At 38.6% G+C, this 22,274-nt stretch overlaps 1 protein-coding gene across 1 annotated transcript in view; it reads left to right on the top strand.

The window, feature by feature from the left end:
- Positions 1-22,274, top strand: part of LOC149241472 (calcium-transporting ATPase 5, plasma membrane-type-like) — a 124,108-nt gene that overhangs the window by 99,807 nt on the left and 2,027 nt on the right. The window contains exons 19-22 of the mRNA XM_089370555.1: positions 16,426-16,491; positions 16,617-16,715; positions 16,856-16,966; positions 17,087-17,254. Coding sequence (XP_089226681.1) covers positions 16,426-16,491; positions 16,617-16,715; positions 16,856-16,966; positions 17,087-17,254 — 444 coding nt within the window. The remainder of the gene's footprint in view (positions 1-16,425; positions 16,492-16,616; positions 16,716-16,855; positions 16,967-17,086; positions 17,255-22,274) is intronic.

Below are 22,274 nucleotides of genomic sequence, written 5' to 3' on the forward strand. Positions count from 1 at the left end.
GGATCATCGAACTAAGCCTTCGGAAACATCACCTAGGACCTAGGACTTAGGACTCACGAGGGGATTTAAAACATTTTCAACCCTCAAGACACATTTCATGATGACTTTTACAATTTACATCTCAAGGGGACAAACCCACTTAATACAGACCCTCACAAAACACCCAGTTCTGCGACACAACTATAATCTAGCAGATCAACACACTAAGATTCTCCTAAAGTTCTAATGACAAAATCCATCCCGGCTTTGGGGTCAGGTTTGAAGGAAAACTCTGCTGATCCATGGATCGGTGAGACAAAAAACCTTCCGGGACGTAGATTACCACTAGAAAGTTAGGTCCACCTAGGCAATTCACATACACGACTCATATCTGCTAAGATTATTTACAATTAATACATGCAGACTGGGTTTACAATTAGATTGATCAAGCTGCTGATGATTGCTGGATGGCACGGACACGCTGATCAGGTGTTGCCCTTTTCTTGCAAAAAAAAAAGGGGGTGTACTGCATGGGTAGTTGACCGGTAGAGGTCAACATCTGGCTCTACTTGGGGACATGTTGCTGCTTGCAGGAATGTGAGAATCCAGAATCTGCATCCATACAACACAAAAATAAGTAGCGTCCATCCAAAATCATCATATACATTAAGCACAGGAAAGATAAAAGCTCTTCATTTATTAATTATCTAAAGTAGAAATAAAAATGCGGAAAAAACGAGTAGGGTTAGAAATACGATACAAAGGATGCCCTACGGCATCAGATGTGTTCAATATAGTGCATACTGAGCATTTGCCTGCTTTCAGGCAAATCTGTTGGCTGCTTGTCGGATGTACCATGTCCAATTTTGCATATGGTAGGACTTTTTCCTATCCGAAAATCAAGCTGCTCGCGGCCATCTGATGCGTCAAATCTTCTTCTCATTTTCTTTCTCTTGCGCTTTTTCTTTCTGGTTGGTTGTATGACTGATGACACGGAACTTTCTGTTTCAAAACTATCAGATGAAGTATGTAAGATATGCGTGCTATGTCTTTCTTCATCTTGTATCTGATCTTTGTCGTTTTTAAGTCTATCCGGATCACCTTCAATTAACCATCTTTCAATTGAATCAATAACCTCCTCATAATAGGATGGAGCTTGTTGCAGCAAATGAGAAGGCTCCTGATCTATTGATGTCACCTGGTTTCTTTCATCTTCCAATTGCTGAAACCTTTGAACCTGTATTTTAATGGCATCCATCTGACTAGAGTGTTCAACCTTTATAGCGCTGATTTGTCTGGCATGATGTTCTTCCATGTCTTTTATCACTTTATTGTTCTTTTCCTTTATGTCCATCAAGTGATGCTGCATGAAATTTATTTCTTCTCTGTGATTCGCTTGCATGTCAGCCAACTGATTATTATGATTGAATGTCATGATAGTTATTTCCTCATCCATAGTGAATAACTTATTTTTCATAGAGTCAATTTCCCTATCATGATCAGCTTTAATGGTCACCATATTTTCCTCTAAGACTGACATCTTGCTTTGCATGATTCTAATTTCTGTTTCATGATTAGTCTTCATGGCCTCAATTTCTTTAGCATGGTGACTTTGCGTGACCTTAATCTCCCTATTACGTTTTTCCAGGTGGGTGCATAAAGTTTTCACATCATTGACATAATTAGTTTGATTGATTTCCATATTTCTTACCAGCATCATTAGGTCTCGCATAATTTGCTTTTGCTCTTCTTTTTCATTGTCATTTGTCCCTGATTTTCCACTATCATGGACTTGATCTGCATTAGTACCGGTGGATGACACATTCTGACATGATGAATCGTCTTGGGATCTTTCAGCTGGACCTCTTATCAAATTACTTTCATTCTGTTGCAGAATTTTAGAGGTAGAAGGCAAGCTGTTTGGACTATCATATCTATCTTTAAAAGCATTGAGAATGTCTTGTAAGGAAGTGAAAAAATCATTAGGAAAATTATTAAACCAATTCAAGGCATCACCCTCTAAAGAATGGACAAATAGACGCATCTTGAAATCTTCATGATTATATTGAGGAAATCTACAATATAAGATCATTACACAAGTAAACATGTTTAAATGCTGTTTAACAGTGACCGAATCACCACCCGAGAACTTAAATAATTTAGAAATGGCCTCTTTCGGAAGATCATGGAGATTATCAGTAAAATGACATGGTTTACATGAATAATCCATGATGAATAGTAAGGGATCAAATGGATGATAGAAAGAGATTTCTGCTCAAGAAAATTAAGAGATGAAAGAAGTGGAGTCGCCACTTGAACAATGAATCTGATTCTAGGATCCAAAAAGTAACCACAAGCAGATATGCGGGAGGCTTCTTGTATGGGAAAAATAAGAAAATGGAGTCGCCACCCAAACAAGAAACACACCGAAGATATGCTGATGAGGCAATGAAAGATCCAAATGATAACCCCCAAAGGTTGAATTTGCCAGCTCAAAATGAGAGATGAGAAATATGAGAAGATGAATGTCGATGAAACTCCAGGAACAGAAAAACTCTGTCCCCGGCAACGGCACCAAAAAATGTTGGCGTTGCCGGGCCAGATGAAAAGATAAAAATGAGAAGGAAGATTGTCGTTTGAAACACCGAGAAAAAGTATCCCCGGCAACGACGCCAAAAAATGTTGGCGTTGCCGGCTCAAATGAATGATAGACAGATGAACGATGAATGATGAAAAGATGTTGAAACACCAAGGACAGAAAAACTCTATCCCCGGCAACGGCGCCAAAAAATGTTGTCGCGCAGATTGACACGACAACGCTCAGATCGGGGGTTGTCACTTTGATCCCCGATCCCTTCGTTTAAGCCTGTCTCCCGCGGCTAAGGGGGGTAGTCCCTGCGAGATAATGAAGACCAACTGCCTAACAGTTGGTTGGGAGACACGAGATACGATATAAAAGCACTCGATGGATTTGATTAGTTAGCAGACCAGTGCCTTAAGAGATTGTTATTAAAATGATTACTTGTTAAATGATATAGAAAAATAAACCGTGAACAGTGATCATCTATCATCAGCAAAATCATAATGCTCTTAAGACGACCAAAATGATATCCAGCAACTGAAAATTTCAAAAAAACGACTGCTTTAAACCACCACGAATCATAAACCCTTAACTAGATATCAAGTTCGCATCTCGGCTTGAAAATTTGGATCTCAGCATGAAAGATGATAAATCCCGAAAATGACTGGATCTGACGAAGAGAATTTTCCACAAATTATTTAAACTTTTTTCGAATTTTTTTTTTTTGGGGAACTAAAAAAGCAAAATTCTAAATCTAAACCTAAAACCCTAAAAAAAACTCATTAAAAAATATATTTTTTTTTATTTTTTTATTTTTTTTTTAATTAAAACTAAAAAAAATCTAAACTATGAAAATTTAAAACTAAATCTAAAATCTAAGGAAAAGTTTTTATTTTTTTTTATTTTTTATATAAAACCCTAAAAGGCAAATTAAAATGAAACTATTTAAAATAATCTAAATTTAAAACTCTAAATTTTTTTTTTTTTTATTAAGAAAATAAAAAATTGTAAAATCAAACAAAACCTAAGAATAAAAAAAAAATAATTAAAACTTAACTTATGTCTAAATTTAAACCTAGAACAAAAATAATTCCTAACAAACAAAACCTCTCATTTTTATATTAAATAAAATCTAAGAAAAATGAAACTATGTAACAATATCCTAAATAAATTTAAATCTAGAAAATTAAAAAAAAGAAAATGTGAGCCAAATTTTTTAAAACTTTAACTAAGCCAAATACCTATCACACGTTTATAAAGTCGTATGATGAATAAAACAATGAACAATGGAGAAAACGATGGAATGTGACAGGCTCAGAGAAAAAGAATGCGTACCACAGCCAAAAGCCTCAAACCGTTAAAGGACTTACGCTGCAGCGTTTACGTTTATTATACCCTGTCTCGGTCGACGGTGAATGCAGTGTTTGCAGGTGATTTCCAATGGAGCAGCCACGCATAGACTGCTTGCAGAAGCTTGAAAACAAACGATTTGCTCTGCCAAACACTTACCTGCGTCCTCTGGCCTTGTTTGCTCCAGCGATGTATGTATTTTTCTTTTTGTCTGACAGGTGGAAGACATAGCCGCAGGAGTAGATACGTTTTCCCCTCAACGTATTTGGCAGCTTCGACTGATGGCGGATAGGATTGCTTAAGAGAATGTCGACTTGATTTGTGTGACTGCGGATCAAAATGAGGACGCCTGAGGAAATGCGCTCGCTGAGGGAGAAGGGATCGACTCTTTATTTGCAGGCTGAGGGACGTGTACAGGTGCGATGGTGCCGGAAAATATGAATACAAAGCCCATATCTGTCGTGACAGCGATAAAAAAAAATCTAAAGCTTTGCGGGCGTGCACACGATTTCCAACGATAGCCACACGCAAGAAGATCCCGATGGTGAAAATAGCAAGTAATTAAATCTTTTCCGAACCTCCTACGCAAGGATTTCACATTGGTGGCTCTCTGAACATGATGGTAGATGAGTACAGCTTAAATGAAATGATACCCAACACATAACCTTCAATCTCAGATCAAACTGTGTGAGACGTACTGAAAGCTAAGGGTAAATAGCCGACACTTGATAAATCTGAGACTTATTTTTCAATTGACCCGCAAGTATTGGTGGGGAGAAAAAAAAAGTGAAAGATGGCCACGATTTTAAGCAGAGGATTTCTATAATCTGGGCAGCCGCGAACTCCTGAAAATCTGATCTTGATGAAAACCCTGTACACGAAAACAAAACCCTAATGAAAACTGCATAAAACAAAAATTTGAAAAACCTAGATCAGCTAATTTAATCTATAGATTTGGCCCCTTAACAGCCAGATTTCAGCAATAGGCACAGAAATATTTTGAAGATCAGAAAATTCTCAGATTTTCACTGTGAAGAACTTCAGAAAATCTCTCATGCAAATTTAAAAAAAATAAACCGAATGATAGACCCAGGATCAAATCCAACTGGGCTCAACACAAAATGCTTACGGGAGTTGGCTGGTTCAGCCGAGAACTTCCCCGAACGCCCACAAAATTTCCTTCAATGATGTTTTCTGCACAGCTCAAAACAACCGTCAATAAAGAGGGCAAAAATGCTGTTAGATCTCAGGAAGTAATGGAGATACCTGCCATTACTTCAGAAACCCTAACAACACCCAAACCCCAGCAAGTGAACAAGATACCTGTGCTCACAATACTCTACAAAAAGCTATTATTAACAGCTGAACATATGCAGAAAATGAAACAATCTCACAGCATTTTAAGAGAGTAACACCAGCAAGATATGGACCCCAATGTCTTCCTTTATTAACCAGAAACAGATTTACAAGAGAGCTTCTTCAGTATCAGACTCACAGATCGAATGATCTGAAATGACTCCTAGCACCCTATTTAAAGGAAATGATCCCAACGGCTAGTTCGAGTGATCCATGTAGAAATGATCTCGACCGTTGATGAGGATCAAGACATCTCTTGATCTCATCCGTCGATTTATTCACTTAAAAAATTATTTAATTTTTTATTATTTATTATTTAATTTAATTTTTTAAATTTTTAAATTTTTTAAATTTTTTAAATTTTTTTATTATTTTTTTATTTATTTCATTTTTTAAATTTTTTATTATTTATTATTTTATTTTATTTTTTTAAATTTTTAAATTTCTTAATTGTTATTTATTTTATTATTTTATTTCATTTTTTAAATGGATCATCGAACTAAGCCTTCGGAAACATCACCTAGGACCTAGGACTTAGGACTCACGAGGGGATTTAAAACATTTTCAACCCTCAAGACACATTTCATGATGACTTTTTACAATTTACATCTCAAGGGGACAAACCCACTTAATACAGACCCTCGCAAAACACCCAGTTCTGCGACACAACTATAATCTAGCAAATCAACACACTAGGATTCTCCTAAAGTTCTAATGACAAAATCCATCCCGGCTTTGGGGTCAGGTTTGAAGGAAAACTCTGCTGATCCATGGATCGGTGAGACAAAAAACCTTCCGGGACGTAGATTACCACTAGAAAGTTAGGTCCACCTAGGCAATTCACATACACGACTCATATCTGCTAAGATTATTTACAATTAATACATGCAGACTGGGTTTACAATTAGATTGATCAAGCTGCTGATGACTGTTGGATGGCACGGACACGCTGATCAGGTGTTGCCCTTTTCTTGCAAAAAAAAAAGGGGGTGTACTGCATGGGTAGTTGACCGGTAGAGGTCAACATCTGGCTCTACTTGGGGACATGTTGCTGATTGCAGGAATGTGAGAATCCAGAATCTGCATCCATACAACACAAAAATAAGTAGCGTCCATCCAAAATCATCATATACATTAAGCACAGGAAAGATAAAAGCTCTTCATTTATTAATTATCTAAAGTAGAAATAAAAATGCGGAAAAAACAAGGAGTAGGGTTAGAAATACGATACAAAGGATGCCCTACAGCATCAGATGTGTTCAATATAGTGCATACTGAGCATTTGCCTGCTTTCAGGCAAATCTGTTGGCTGCTTGTCGGATGTACCATGTCCAATTTTGCATATGGTAGGACTTTTTCCTATCCGAAAATCAAGCTGCTCGCGGCCATCTGATGCGTCAAATCTTCTTCTCATTTTCTTTCTCTTGCGCTTTTTCTTTCTGGCTGGTTGTATGACTGATGACACGGAACTTTCTGTTTCAAAACTATCAGATGAAGTATGTAAGATATGCGTGCTATGTCTTTCTTCATCTTGTATCTGATCTTTGTCGTTTTTAAGTCTATCCGGATCACCTTCAATTAACCATCTTTCAATTGAATCAATAACCTCCTCATAATAGGATGGAGCTTGTTGCAGCAAATGAGAAGGCTCCTGATCTATTGATGTCACCTGGTTTCTTTCATCTTCCAATTGCTGAAACCTTTGAACCTGTATTTTAATGGCATCCATCTGACTAGAGTGTTCAACCTTTATAGCGCTGATTTGTCTGGCATGATGTTCTTCCATGTCTTTTATCACTTTATTGTTCTTTTCCTTTATGTCCATCAAGTGATGCTGCATGAAATTTATTTCTTCTCTGTGATTCGCTTGCATGTCAGCCAACTGATTATTATGATTGAATGTCATGATAGTTATTTCCTCATCCATAGTGAATAACTTATTTTTCATAGAGTCAATTTCCCTATCATGATCAGCTTTAATGGTCACCATATTTTCCTCTAAGACTGACATCTTGCTTTGCATGATTCTAATTTCTGTTTCATGATTAGTCTTCATGGCCTCAATTTCTTTAGCATGGTGACTTTGCGTGACCTTAATCTCCCTATTACGTTTTTCCAGGTGGGTGCATAAAGTTTTCACATCATTGACATAATTAGTTTGATTGATTTCCATATTTCTTACCAGCATCATTAGGTCTCGCATAATTTGCTTTTGCTCTTCTTTTTCATTGTCATTTGTCCCTGATTTTCCACTATCATGGACTTGATCTGCATTAGTACCGGTGGATGACACATTCTGACATGATGAATCGTCTTGGGATCTTTCAGCTGGACCTCTTATCAAATTACTTTCATTCTGTTGCAGAATTTTAGAGGTAGAAGGCAAGCTGTTTGGACTATCATATCTATCTTTAAAAGCATTGAGAATGTCTTGTAAGGAAGTGAAAAAATCATTAGGAAAATTATTAAACCAATTCAAGGCATCACCCTCTAAAGAATGGACAAATAGACGCATCTTGAAATCTTCATGATTATATTGAGGAAATCTACAATATAAGATCATTACACAAGTAAACATGTTTAAATGCTGTTTAACAGTGACCGAATCACCACCCGAGAACTTAAATAATTTAGAAATGGCCTCTTTCGGAAGATCATGGAGATTATCAGTAAAATGACATGGTTTACATGAATAATCCATGATGAATAGTAAGGGATCAAATGGATGATAGAAAGAGATTTCTGCTCAAGAAAATTAAGAGATGAAAGAAGTGGAGTCGCCACTTGAACAATGAATCTGATTCTAGGATCCAAAAAGTAACCACAAGCAGATATGCGGGAGGCTTCTTGTATGGGAAAAATAAGAAAATGGAGTCGCCACCCAAACAAGAAACACACCGAAGATATGCTGATGAGGCAATGAAAGATCCAAATGATAACCCCCAAAGGTTGAATTTGCCAGCTCAAAATGAGAGATGAGAAATATGAGAAGATGAATGTCGATGAAACTCCAGGAACAGAAAAACTCTGTCCCCGGCAACGGCGCCAAAAAATGTTGGCGTTGTCGGGCCAGATGAAAAGATAAAAATGAGAAGGAAGATTGTCGTTTGAAACACCGAGAAAAAGTATCCCCGGCAACGGCGCCAAAAAATGTTGGCGTTGTCGGCTCAAATGAATGATAGACAGATGAACGATGAATGATGAAAAGGTGTTGAAACACCAAGGACAGAAAAACTCTATCCCCGGCAACGGCGCCAAAAAATGTTGTCGCGCAGATTGACACGACAACGCTCAGACGGGGGCTGTCACTTTGATTCCCGATCCCTCCGTTTAAGCCTGTCTCCCGCGGCTAAGGGGGGTAGTCCCTGCGAGATAATGAAGACCAACTGCCTAACAGTTGGTTGGGAGACACGAGATACGATATAAAAGCACTCGATGGATTTGATTAGTTAGCAGACCAGTGCCTTAAGAGATTGTTATTAAAATGATTACTTGTTAAATGATATAGAAAAATAAACCGTGAACAGCAATCATCTATCATCAGCTAAATCATAATGCTCTTAAGACGACCAAAATGATATCCAGCAACTGAAAATTTCAAAAAACGACTGCTTTAAACCACCACGAATCATAAACCATTAACCAGATATCAAGTTCGCATCTCGGCTTGAAAATTTGGATCTCAGCATGAAAGATGATAAATCCCGAAAATGACTGGATCTGACGAAGAGAATTTTCCACAAATTTTTTATACTTTTTTCGATTTTTTTTTTTTTTTTGGAACTAAAAAAGCAAAATTCTAAATCTAAACCTAAAACCCTAAAAAAAACTCATTAAATTTTTATTTTTATTTTTATTTTTTTATATTAAAACTAAAAAAAATCTAAACTATGAAAAATTTAAAACTAAATCTAAAATCTAAGGAAAAGTTTTTTTTTTTTTTTTTTTAAAGGCAAAATAAAATGAAACTATTTAAAATAATCTAAATCTAAAACTCTAAATATTTTTTTTTTTTTTTTAAGAAAATCAAAAATTGTAAAATCAAACAAAACCTAAGAATAAAAAAAATTTAATTAAAACTTAACTTATGTCTAAATTTAAACCTAGAACAAAAATAATTCCCAACAAACAAAACTCTCATTTTTATATTAAATAAAATCTACGAAAAATGAAACTATGTAACAATATCCTAAATAAATTTAAATCTAGAAAATTAAAAAAAAGAAAATGTGAGCCAAATTTTTTAAAACTTTAACTAAGCCAAATACCTATCACATGTTTATAAAGTCGTATGATGAATAAAACAATGAACAATGGAGAAAACGACGGAACGTGACAGGCTCAGAGAAAAAGAATGCGTACCACAGCCGAAAGCCTCAAACCGTTAAAGGACTTACGCTGCAGTGTTTACGTTTATTATACCCTGTCTCGGTCGACGGTGAATGCAGTGTTTGCAGGTGATTTCCAATGGAGCAGCCACGCATAGACTGCTTGCAGAAGCTTGAAAACAAACGATTTGCTCTGCCAAACACTTACCTGCGTCCTCTGGCCTTGTTTGCTCCAGCGATGTATGTATTTTTCTTTTTGTCTGATAGGTGGAAGACGTAGCCGCAGGAGTAGATACGTTTTCCCCTCAACGTATTTGGCAGCTTCGACTGATGGCGGATAGGATTGCTTAAGAGAATGTCGACTTGATTTGTGTGACTGCGGATCAAAATGAGGACGCCTGAGGAGATGCGCTCGCTGAGGGAGAAGGGATCGACTCTTTATTTGCAGGCTGAGGGACGTGTACAGGTGCGATGGTGCCGGAAAATATGAATACAAAGCCCGTATCTGTCGTGACAGCGATAAAAAAAAATCTAAAGCTTTGCGGGCGTGCACACGATTTCCAACGATAGCCACACGCAAGAAGATCCCGATGGTGAAAATAGCAAGTAATTAAATGTTTTCCGAACCTCCTACGCAAGGATTTCACATTGGTGGCTCTCTGAACATGATGGTAGATCAGCACATAACCTTCAATCTCAGATTAAACTGTGTGAGACGTACTGAAAACTAAGGGTAAATAGCCGACACTTGATAAATCTGAGACTTATTTTTCAATTGACCCGCAAGTATTGGTGGGGAGAAAAAAAAAAGTGAAAGATGGCCACGATTTTAAGCAGAGGATTTCTATAATCTGGGCAGCCGCGAACTCCTGAAAATCTGATCTTGATGAAAACCCTGTACACGAAAACAAAACCCTAATGAAAACTGCATAAAACAAAAATTTGAAAAACCTAGATCAGCTAATTTAATGTACAGATTTGGCCCCTTAACAGCCAGATTTCAGCAATAGGCACAGAAATATTTTGAAGATCAGAAAATTCTCAGATTTTCACTGTGAAGAACTTCAGAAAATCTCTCATGCAAATTTAAAAAAAATAAACCGAATGATAGACCCAGGATCAAATCCAACTGGGCTCAAAACAAAATGCTTGCGGGAGTTGGCTGGTTCAGCCGAGAACTTCCCCGAACGCCCACAAAATTTCCTTCAAAGATGTTTTCTGCACAGCTCAAAACAACCGTCAATAAAGAGGGAAAAAATACTGTTAGATCTCAGGAAGTAATGGAGATACCTGCCATTACTTCAGAAACCCTAACAGCACCCAAACCCCAGCAAGTGAACAAGATACCTGTGCTCACAATACTCTACAAAAAACTATTATTAACAGCTGAACATATGCAGAAAATGAAACAATCTCACAGCATTTTAAGAGAGTAACACCAACAAGATATGGACCCCAAAGTCTTCCTTTATTAACCAGAAACAGATTTACAAGAGAGCTTCTTTAGTATCAGACTCACAGATCGAATGATCTGAAATGACTCCTAGCACCCTATTTAAAGGAAATGATCCCAACGGCTAGTTCGAGTGATCCATGTAGAAATGATCTCGACCGTTGATGAGGATCAAGACATCTCTTGATCTCATCGGTCGATTTATTCACTTAAAAAATTATTTAATTTTTTATTATTTATTATTTAATTTAATTTTTAAAATTTTAAAATTTTAAAATTTTTTTTATTATTTTTTTTTTTATTTCATTTTTTAAATTTTTTATTATTTATTATTTTATTTTATTTTTTTAAATTTCTTAATTGTTATTTATTTTATTATTTTATTTCATTTTTTAAATGGATCATCGAACTAAGCCTTCGGAAACATCACCTAGGACCTAGGACTTAGGACTCACGAGGGGATTTAAAACATTTTCAACCCTCAAGACACATTTCATGATGACTTTTTACAATTTACATCTCAAGGGTACAAACCCACTTAATACAGACCCTCACAAAACACCCAGTTCTGCGACACAACTATAATCTAGCAGATCAACACACTAGGATTCTCCTAAAGTTCTAATGACAAAATCCATCCCGGCTTTGGGGTCAGGTTTGAAGGAAAACTCTGCCGATCCATGGATTGGTGAGACAAAAAACCTTCCGGGACGTAGATTACCACTAGAAAGTTAGGTCCACCTAGGCAATTCACATACACGACTCATATCTGCTAAGATTATTTACAATTAATACATGCAGACTGGGTTTACAATTAGATTGATCAAGCTGCTGATGACTGCTGGATGGCACGGACAAGCTGATCAGGTGTTGCCCTTTTCTTGCAAAAAAAAAAGGGGGTGTACTGCATGGGTAGTTGACCGGTAGAGGTCAACAGGTCGTATGTTGCTCCAGTAAGAACCGCAAGCCCTGAGAGCTCCCAGAGCTCAATGTATGCAACATGCAGGACCCTTGTACAAGGGTTTCTTGACGACTTCAAGTCGTTTGGAAAAATCACAGATTAGATCTTTCCTCGGGGCTTTGACAAGGTGTATCGACCTGTACATTATCTTAATGCGATGGAACCTCCTTGCTCATTGACTTACCATATCCCAGAGGATGTCTATCTACTGGAGCAATCGACGAATATGGGATTCCTCAATAATCGAATCCCACCTCTGGTTGTTACAGAGAATCACAGTGGTATGTGATCAAACAGCTCACTGAAGAGCTTCCCCAACTAGGCAGCTTCATACGAGATCATACTCATAGATATGTATCCGGTCTCGGCGGTGCTTATGGCAACCGACTTCTGCTTCCTGCTCATCCATTATATCGAAGCAGAATCCAAAGAGAAACAACACTAAGAAGTGCTCCAGTGATCCTCCACACTACCTGCCTAATCAGCGTTTGAATAATCATGCAGTTTCATATTTTCGGCAGTGTATCTCAATCCATGAGAGATTGTGTCCTGAAGACATCTCAGAAGATTCTTGGCACCAATCTAGTGAGGCTCAACCAAATATGAGCTCACAATGCTAACTGCAAAACATATGTTCAGACGGAGGTTCACCAAGAACATCAACGCGAGTGAGTTTTTGAAACTTAGAGGCATTTCCCAAATCTGGTCCGATATAACTTCTGAAAGTTAAGATCCTCGAGGTAGTCACAGGCTAGCAGTTTATCTTTCCACATTCGGAATCCAACTCCCTCTGTCTTCTACAAATGAGAGGGTCTGCACCTATCAGACATAGGTGTCGGTATGAGAGGTCTGTCATCCACAACCTTCGGATGGTTTGGATCGATTTCACTCCTAGTGAATCTCAGCTTCATCAGACAGCTGCTGATCCTCTCATACTATGCTTGGGGTGTCTTGCTTCAAGCCATAGAGGGCTTTCTATCACCTGCATGCATGAGATTCCCGATCATGAATCAAACTCCTCGGGTTGTTCCAAACCTGTGGACCTGTGGCATGAGGGGGATGGTCCCCTTATAAGATTTTCCTTCGGTACATCTCAGACATGTACCTTCATGCTCCTTTTGAATTCAGGCTTCCTTGTCACCATCTGACTCACAGACCTTCGGTGCTATGTGTCAATGGACTTCCTGTAACTTAATACAACCCTGAACACAAAAGCATCTTTGAAAATTCTATTTTCAAACACGTACCTTTCCATCGACGAATGCCACCTTAAAACCTTCGACTTCCATTCCTAGGATTCCTTGCTTCCTTTGAGAGTCGACCATGTCCTTAATGCCCTGCATCTCTGCCATTCAGACACTCCTTCGCATAAGGGCCGAACTCATAACCAAGATATCTACCTTTCCTTCCACCCTTAGATCCGAACTTCCCAATGAAGTGATCTTTAGGTATGCCATCAGAAGTTTTGCTGCGCCATTCTGATAATATGCTCTGCTTTGACTTCACCCTAAATGAATTTTGAAGAACCCATTGATCTTTCGGTGATTGCTCTTTCACTCTTGCTTGGGCATATTCTTCACCTCAGCTCTGATACCATGTTAATTTTAGGTATGTTCTATGCTAGAGCAATTTATTTAATTTCTTTTCCATATTAGAAATCACATCAGCATAAAGTAAACTGCAGATAGAACATAAATATAAATCGTAGAAGACAAGCCAAGACAAGAGGACACAAGATTTGGCGCAAGCCAGGGACAAACCCCACAATGTGTGGGGAAACCCTTGATCAATTCTTCTTTTATGTTCTTCAAAGTTCAGCAGAGAAAGAGAGAGAGAGAATACATTTACAATAGAAGTCAACACTTTGACTCTTGATATCTACAGAGATCAGTGGAAGACATATTGCTTCAACTGATTCTCTAAGGTGACTCCTTCACCTATCATAGAGTTGCCTCTCGATCATTTTCCACACCCTGTTGTGTAGCACCTTGCTGTACCATCATAGTGTGTTGAACCTTGATGACTGAGCTGCTCTTGAACTCATCATCATGCTGCCCTGCTAATGTGCATTGTGCGTATATATATGCATGAAGTTGCTGTTGTTGCGTATCCACATACATTCATGTAATTGCTGCCTATTCTAGTTTATATGATTCCATGAATGGTGTAGGGTTTCACTTCCTGAACAACGTATAGAGATTCATCAAACTGATTGTAATTTAGGGCATCATCTGAGTGTGAGCTAGGGCATCATCTAGGCCAGCGTATTCTATGTTCTCTCCTTCTCCAAAAACCCAAGACGTGGAGAGGAGATCACCTCAAGAATATGTGTGTGAAATGACTTCAAGTCCTTGCCAATTTATACTAAAGCGTGAGTGATGAATAGGCGTGACTATTGGGCTTCTGAGCCTACTCAAGTTGCTGGTCAGCTTGATAATAATTTCATAATCAAAATAAATTCATATCTCCATAAATACTTATCGGAATCGGATGATCTTTAGATCAATCCTACACCTCTCGACGAGAGGGATCCAATAAAAATATTAGTTGTCATAAATAAGGTGACCCACATGGAGTTTGGCCCTAGTTGCCAATTTAACAAGCTCTGATACCATGTTGGAGAATGCAAGTGGGAAACTATTAATTCAATTTTTCCTTAACCTTAATAATTGCTTGTGAAATTTATTTATCTTCTTGTGTTTCTTTATTAGACCTTTTCATCAAATAATTATCAAGTGCAAAAATAGTGAAGACAATGGGCACAAAAATTAGGCTCCAAGCTGGCCAAAACCCCTCCAAGGGGAAAACCCAGAAAACCTCTTCTCTTCTTATAGAATCTGCTTCAAATTAGAACACCAAGACCCAAAACCCTAGACCAAGTCTTCCTCCAAGCGCCAAGTCAATCCTCCAAGAAGCCCTTCTAGTTAGGTCAAAAGTCAACCATGTCAACAAGAATCAATCTTGCTTCAACCAACTTCCAACTTTATCTTTGACCTGCAAATTTTTTCCTGCAGTTGCTGAAGAAACCCTAGCTTCTTTGCACATGTGAAAGAAAATAGCCAAAAAAAACAAACTTTCTTTCTTCTTCTTGGTTTCTCCTTGCTTCCTAGACCTTCGCTCTTGCTTTTTCCTTGTCCCCAACTTCAGATTGAACTTCTTCTTGAGAGAGATCGAATTGGTGCTAAATGAGATCAATGCTGCTTCTATTTATACACATTTGAGGGGTTCGAATACCCTCCTTTAGGACAACTTCTTGCTGGCAGGGCCGAATTGTGCTAGGAGGCTTGTAGAACTTTCTAGACTCAAAATCAATATCTTTTACATGTTACAACTTGCCCAATAGGGTCTTATACAATTGTTAATGACTTTCTTGACTCAAGAAAATTATTTTTTTGATATGACAAACCCTAGAAGGATGAAGAACATGTTTTACCTAGATGACCATCAAAATGGAGCATGAAACCCATGCTTAAAATAATATTTTTCTTTCTTCTTTTTCTTGTAACACAAAATATACATAATGATTTGAGTATAATGACAATTATGAAGACCGAAACTAGTTACGTTTTCCAACACCATGAAGATAGAAAACAAGGGATAGAGCTTTGAGGAGTCTAAGACCTTGGTAATTAATAGTAATATTAAATTCCTTTTACTTAAATTTTTAAGATTACCATTAAATGTTTCAGGATGTTTGAGAGTGGTTCCAACCTCATCATACTTCATACAGAGAGTAGAATTTCATATCCCATTCAAAATTCAGCAGACGGCATTTCAAGATTTCAGGACTGGCAGTATTATAGCATTTCCACTGTAATGCACAAAGATAATTTGCATGGGATGAATTATTATTGTTGGGATTTTATCATTATTATTTTTATATTTTATAATTTTAGAAGCGGGGACCTCTATCCTAGGGACTCTGATGTCACCCTGTCCTCCCTGAATTTTCCTAAAATTTGGGGTGCTCCCACACATCCCCTTTGTGCGTCTTCCCGCTCGTGTGCTCCCCCATCCTAGAAACTTCGTGGAACATAGATATTTTCCCTTTGACAAGTCTCTTTCCAGACCCTTGGAAATATATTCCCCAAAACTATATTTGCAACATTTCTATATACACTAGAAATTCTGTCTAAAAGCTGTTAGTGGATGTGTAAAAACAGATAAAAGAAGATGTGCATGCTGCTTGATTTAAACATAGTATTTTTGGTCAAAATAACATGGTTGCATTTTTTGGCATGATATTTTTGAATTTTTTTTGTGATTACTTTTTTTCATTCTTTGTGGTTAATAATTACAAATTTATAATATAATGCATGGTAGTATATGCTGAGGAATATCATATGTGGAATCCTCCATTGATGTCTTAGCGAGCTTCATTTATGATATTTCTGACTAAGATTTTAATCTGTCGTAGGATGGTGGAGAGATGGAAGTGACAGGATCCCCAACAGAGAAGGCTATTCTTTCATGGGCATTAAAGGTGTGATGTGCATTTATGTCTTCGCTATGTCAAAAGCATTGATGATTACTCAATTACTATTTTTTTGCTCTGTTCAATTACATATCAGCCTACAATTCAATTGTGCCATTGTGATGTTCTCTTAGCTTGGAATGAATTTTGATCACGAAAGATCCAAATCCTCCATCTTACATGTTTTTACATTCAACTCGGAAAAGAAACGTGGAGGTGTTGCACTGAAAAAGGTAACAGGTGTATTCATGCATCTACAGACTTTGTTCTCTGTGCAATATAATATCATCTTTCTTTATTCAAGTAGTTATTATCTCTAACTATTTATTATTGGAATTTTAAATGTTTATTAAATTTTAGTGCATAATTGCAGTCTGAAACTGAAGTATATATTCATTGGAAAGGAGCTGCAGAGATAATACTAGATCGCTGCAATACATGGATTGACAGTGCTGGCCTTATTCGAGAAATAAGTCCTGATGAGGTTTTGTTTCTCTTAAGTGTGAATTTCTGCAGTGAAAAATACCATACCAATATGATTATTTAATTTTGATTAATTTCCTACTCAACGTGAGTTTATGGAAGTTTGCGTCCTTTATTGCAGGCAGATATGTTTAGGAAAAACATTGAGGGGATGGCTGCAGCTGCATTGCGATGCATTGCTTTTGCTTACATGAAATATGATCTTGATAGTGTGCCTGATGAAGAGCAACGCCAATCATGGGAAATTCCTGAAGAGGATCTTACCCTTTTGGCAATAGTTGGTATAAAGGTATTTTTTTTTTTTGAGGTCATGGCCATTGATTCATAAAATTGGTTGGAGGCTATTTACTTTATACCAAATTTCTGTATGTAATTGATACTAATAGCATTATTGTTCCCATTAAAATGATGAACAGTGAAAATGCATGACTATAGACTTGGACTTATAATACATGTTATATTATGATTTTGACTTACAATACATGACTTTTGCAATAGGATACTTTGGAAACTGGATGTGTAGGAAACTTCTTTAATAGTGAACATTTCTGCTACATGTGCATGAAGCTTTGCTACTTATTAATAGTAAATACTAACTGTATAACCCAATGTGTAATGCCCCCAATTACTTGAGCACGGAGATACCCTTCCTACTAGCTTAATTGTCTCCTTTAGGCTAGCAAAAAGGGAAGTTGCTAAGGAGACAAAGAAATATTGCCCATCTTTACTTTATGATATTATTATTAAACAAAAAGGAGGGAAAAAATATTATTGAATAGAAAGGGGAAAAAGTCACTTCGAGAAAATAAGTGACTTGATCAACAAAAAATAATAAAAAAGGGGATTTCTAGAAGATTGTAGAAGGTTCGGCCTGACAAATCTTTAAAAAGGGAAAGGATGTCGTTTCTCAAGCATTCTGATTTTTTATTATCTTTGGAGAATTGTCTAGGGCTCAAGTGGGTCTAGTTTGAGGGTTTCAAGTGAAATCCTTCAGCGAATTTTGATGGACTTGAGTGCCACCCTAGTTGGCTCTTTAGCTGATTTCGGTGGACCTAGAGTGCCACACTAGTTGTCTCTCAGGGGAGATCACATCACGTCTTCCATTTGTACTTAGTGATTTGCAGGTTTGGGGTTTGTTGCTGAAGATCGAGTTCATCATTTGGAGGCCGAGTTTGTATTACAGGAGATTGTTGAGGCCAAATTCCTTGTCTAGAAGGAGGCCAAATTCATTATTGTAGGAGGGTCAAATACATCTTTGAGGAGGCTGAATTCATCTTGTGAAGGATGAATCCTTTAGAGATTGAATTCCTTTGCAGAGGCTCAATGCTTCTCGTGGAGGCCGAATTATTCTTTTGAGGGGGCCAATTTCTGGTGGCTGAGTCATTCATCTTGGAGACCAATTACTAAAGGCTGAGTTTATCATCTACAGGCCGAGTACATCCACTATATGCCAAGGTGTCGTCTAGAGGGCCAAATTAATTGGAGGCCAAGTTCATCTTCTACAGGGGCCGAGTTCACTTGGAGGATATGTTAGACTTTTGGAGGGCCGCATTCATCAGAGATTGAGATCATTTCCTGAAGGGGACGAGTTTACTTGGAGGCAGAGCTTATCTTTAGTGGATCGAATTACTCAGGAGGGCCGAATCTTCTTCATATTTGGAGGTCGAAGTGTTGTGCTGGGCCAAATTTCTTGGAGGCTGAATGGTCAAGATAGAATTCATCTTTGTTGGGCCGTGTTATTCTCTATGGTCAGATTGTGTTCTTTATGGACCAGATTAATCTTATTGGGCTGAGATCATCCTCATCTTGCAGACAGAGCTGATATATTAAATTGCCAACAATAAACTGGAACTCATACACAACAATTAAAACACCAAAATGTCCAACAACACAATCTGAGCCATTTTATTAATTTTATGATAAAAGAGTACATAAAATGAGCTAAAGTTTTGGAACCTGGGCTTGCTATGAAAGCTATGCAAACCCCATGTAGTACAACTCTGATTTGGAGGAAATACTGGCCCAAACTGGTATTGCGCACTACCTAGAAAATTAATGTTATTGCTGCTGGAATGAGACTAGAGATTCTGACTTGAAGAATGCTTGAATCACCCTGAAATTGTAGCCATAGACTCCTCCAAAACCCCATAAATACCCAAAAAGGGTTTGGCCCAACTCCAAGCCAAAATTGAGCCCACCAAGTGATGCAAATTCCCCAGCTAACTAGCAATTCGCCCTGCTATAAGAATGAGGATTTCAGGCCCAAATATTTCCTGAAAAAATCTATAAAATTAGTCGGACACTGCTCTCAATAAACCCACAAAACTCCAGAAAGGGTTTGGGTTGAATCCAACGTGCTTCAGTGACCCCAAGAAATGTGTATGGTTCTAACTTGCTGGAAAAACGCCCCATAGAAAGAATTCTGCTGTAGAAGGCCAATCAATTACTGGAAAAATCTCCTCCAACCCCTGCAAATCACTCCTCCAAGCCTCTTTATTTCTCCTTAGCCCAAACTCCCCAAATCTCCCTGTCAAAATGTCTGCACAGTAGTTGTCTAGAAACCCCTGAAATAGATAAATTCGGCCCTCCAAAATGCAACACTCTTAGCCTTGCAAATCACCAAGGAAAAACTCGCCCTCCCTATGGATAAATCTCTGCAAATTCTCCAGCCAAAACTCCACTATTTGCTAGCTTCTCTCAGCCCCTTCGAATTTCCTTTTGTGCCCTAAGAGAAGCATGCTCCAGCTAGAAATAGTCTGCAATGTAGCTCCTAGAGAAGCCCTGAGATGGACTCCTTCTTACTCCCCTAGGGTGACACTTGAAGTTCACTGAAGGTAGAGGTGGAATTCCTGCTCGGAAATTCCTTGTGTTGAACAACATGGTTGTCTTGGCTAAGCAGCTCAAGAGAACTAATGTTGAAATTGTAAAATGACCAAAGATAATCCACAAAATGAGTCCATCCTCCTTTTATAATTTCTCCTCATGCCTCTAGATTCCTTTTTTTGAAATTATTTTATTGGTGGGGCCATTTTCCACTAAGTCACTTTTGCCACCATTTAATAAAATAATAATTTGTCGCTATTCTCCGATAAAATAATACTAGCCACCTTTCTCCAATAATATTTTCCCCTTTTTAATTAATATTACTAAAATTGGGTAAAATTCCTTAGTGACTCCCATGCTCACAAAATTGGGGATATTACAGTCCTCCCCGCCAAAAATTGCTTGTCCTCAAGCAATGCTCGAACAAGCGCTCTCTCTCTGCTGACCAAACTATCACTGCAAACAATACTGGGGTCCCAAATGTGCCACTGAGTCACCCTGAATCCTTGCACCATCCTGTCATAAATGAATCCTTCATACTAGGGTCCCATGTTGATCTCAAAAAGATGCCACAAAGGCGATGTTGCACCACTCTGATTACAACTGACTACCCATCATGCGCATACCGTATCCTCCTCTCCTGGAACCCAGTGGTGAAATACTGACAAATGCCAAATACATCCCGCCCAGGCATCTCCATGATGCCAAAGCCTACCCATCCAAAGGTAACCCCGAACTTGTGCAGCAATAGGGAAAGCCTACCTCGCCATACGATGAATGCCTCCGCAAACCCCCATATGTCAACCCAAGAGTGAACTAAATCACTCTCTGTCATGATTTCGCTCATCATGAGACAGAGTGATCTATCAACCAACTGAATCCTCGAATCCCATAGCCAGACCTGCTGCGACATAGCTTTGACAATTGTTGGAATCCATCTGTGCCTCGTCTCTAGTCCCTGCATGCAATCAATATATATGCTCCATATATCATGAACTAATCTGATGCATGCTAAACTGCCCTATGCCTGCCACTGCATAGTACTGATGACGCTGGAAACCACATGTGCCAAATAGCTACCCCCTGAATGCAGCCAATAGATGGGTTTCCGATACTTGCAATTGACTCAATGTATGTGGATCCATCCTGCTCCTGCCAACCATCACCACTAAGTTTGCCATCCACCCTCTTGATAATGTGCCAATATAATGTCTGGAGCCTGGACACCCACTGGAAAACTTCCTCAATCATACATGGTATCCTCTGCTCATGCAGGATCCCGACATGCCCTGTGGAAAGAGTGGCACATGTCTCCCCCATGACCAACTCCCCAGGTGTAGGCTCAGTGATGAATGATATGCCACCCCTGCAGAAGATCACCTCATCTCCCAACTTGTGGCTGTCAACTCGTGCACCGACCCTGCTCCTCCATTGTAGAATATCTATCGTGCCCCTGAGGCATTGAATCTCATAGTGTCGTCTCAGGAAAATCCCCCAAGTCTTGCTATCCACACTATATGTTTAGATCAAACACAATAAGGCTCCCCTCAACTGCACCAAGTGCCAATGAGTGGAAGATGCGTGGGTTTTGATGGGTATGATCAAGAACTCGTGTGGACACTCTCGGCCCGTCCTGTGACCGATACGCTCTCCCAACCTGGGTATGTCCAACCCAATGACATGCTTGACATCCTCGTCAAGGAATCTCCCTGCAAGTAACACTCCCTCTGCCCACAGTGCAACCCCGCACTCTACTGCATATAATCATGTATCCTCGTGTCTCCTGGCATGCAACTGTACCCAATCGCACATCTCTATGCACTGCCGGATCCTGCTACACGCTGTTGCATCATCCCAGATCAACTGGTATCCCTCTTGTATCAATGTGTTTGTCACTCTATGAGTGAATGTACTAAGATTTGAACCGCTCCTCCTACACCATGATGCAACCCTGCACACCACTGCGTACCACTGCATACCCCTATACACCCCTGAATCTCCAAGACCAAGAAATCGTTTGGAGAAATTCCACTCGGAGTGCATGTTATTCAAATAATTAATTATTTTTAATGGTGCCTAAGTTAAAACTTAGGAAATTAAAATAATTAAAGTGAATTAATGTAAATATGGGTGAGAAGCTTCTAAGAGACGAGGATCAAGTCTAATTTAATCTTAGCCGTTGATTAGAGATTAGATCACGATCGTTGATTTCTCAACAGGAAAAGTATAAAGGAAGGCTTGGGGTCAGTTGGAGAACACACACAGGGAGAGCAACACTTGAGCTAGATCGAAATTCTGGGGCATGGTTTGCTGAGAATTTCAGAGTAAGATTCTAGTGCAGAGGGGCAGTTCGGCAGTGGGACTTTCGTCCAAGGCCGAGAATACATAATAGAGAGGCAGCGCAACACCAGGGAGAGACAACACAACTCCAGGAGGGTGACACAGAGGTTGGAGGGTTGACACAGTCACATAGAGGCAGCGCTGGG

The sequence above is a fragment of the Pinus tabuliformis genome, chromosome 8, assembly GCF_031772625.1.
Source record: "Pinus tabuliformis cultivar Carrire ecotype Pingquan chromosome 8, CPIR1, whole genome shotgun sequence".
NCBI lineage: Eukaryota > Viridiplantae > Streptophyta > Pinopsida > Pinales > Pinaceae > Pinus > Pinus tabuliformis.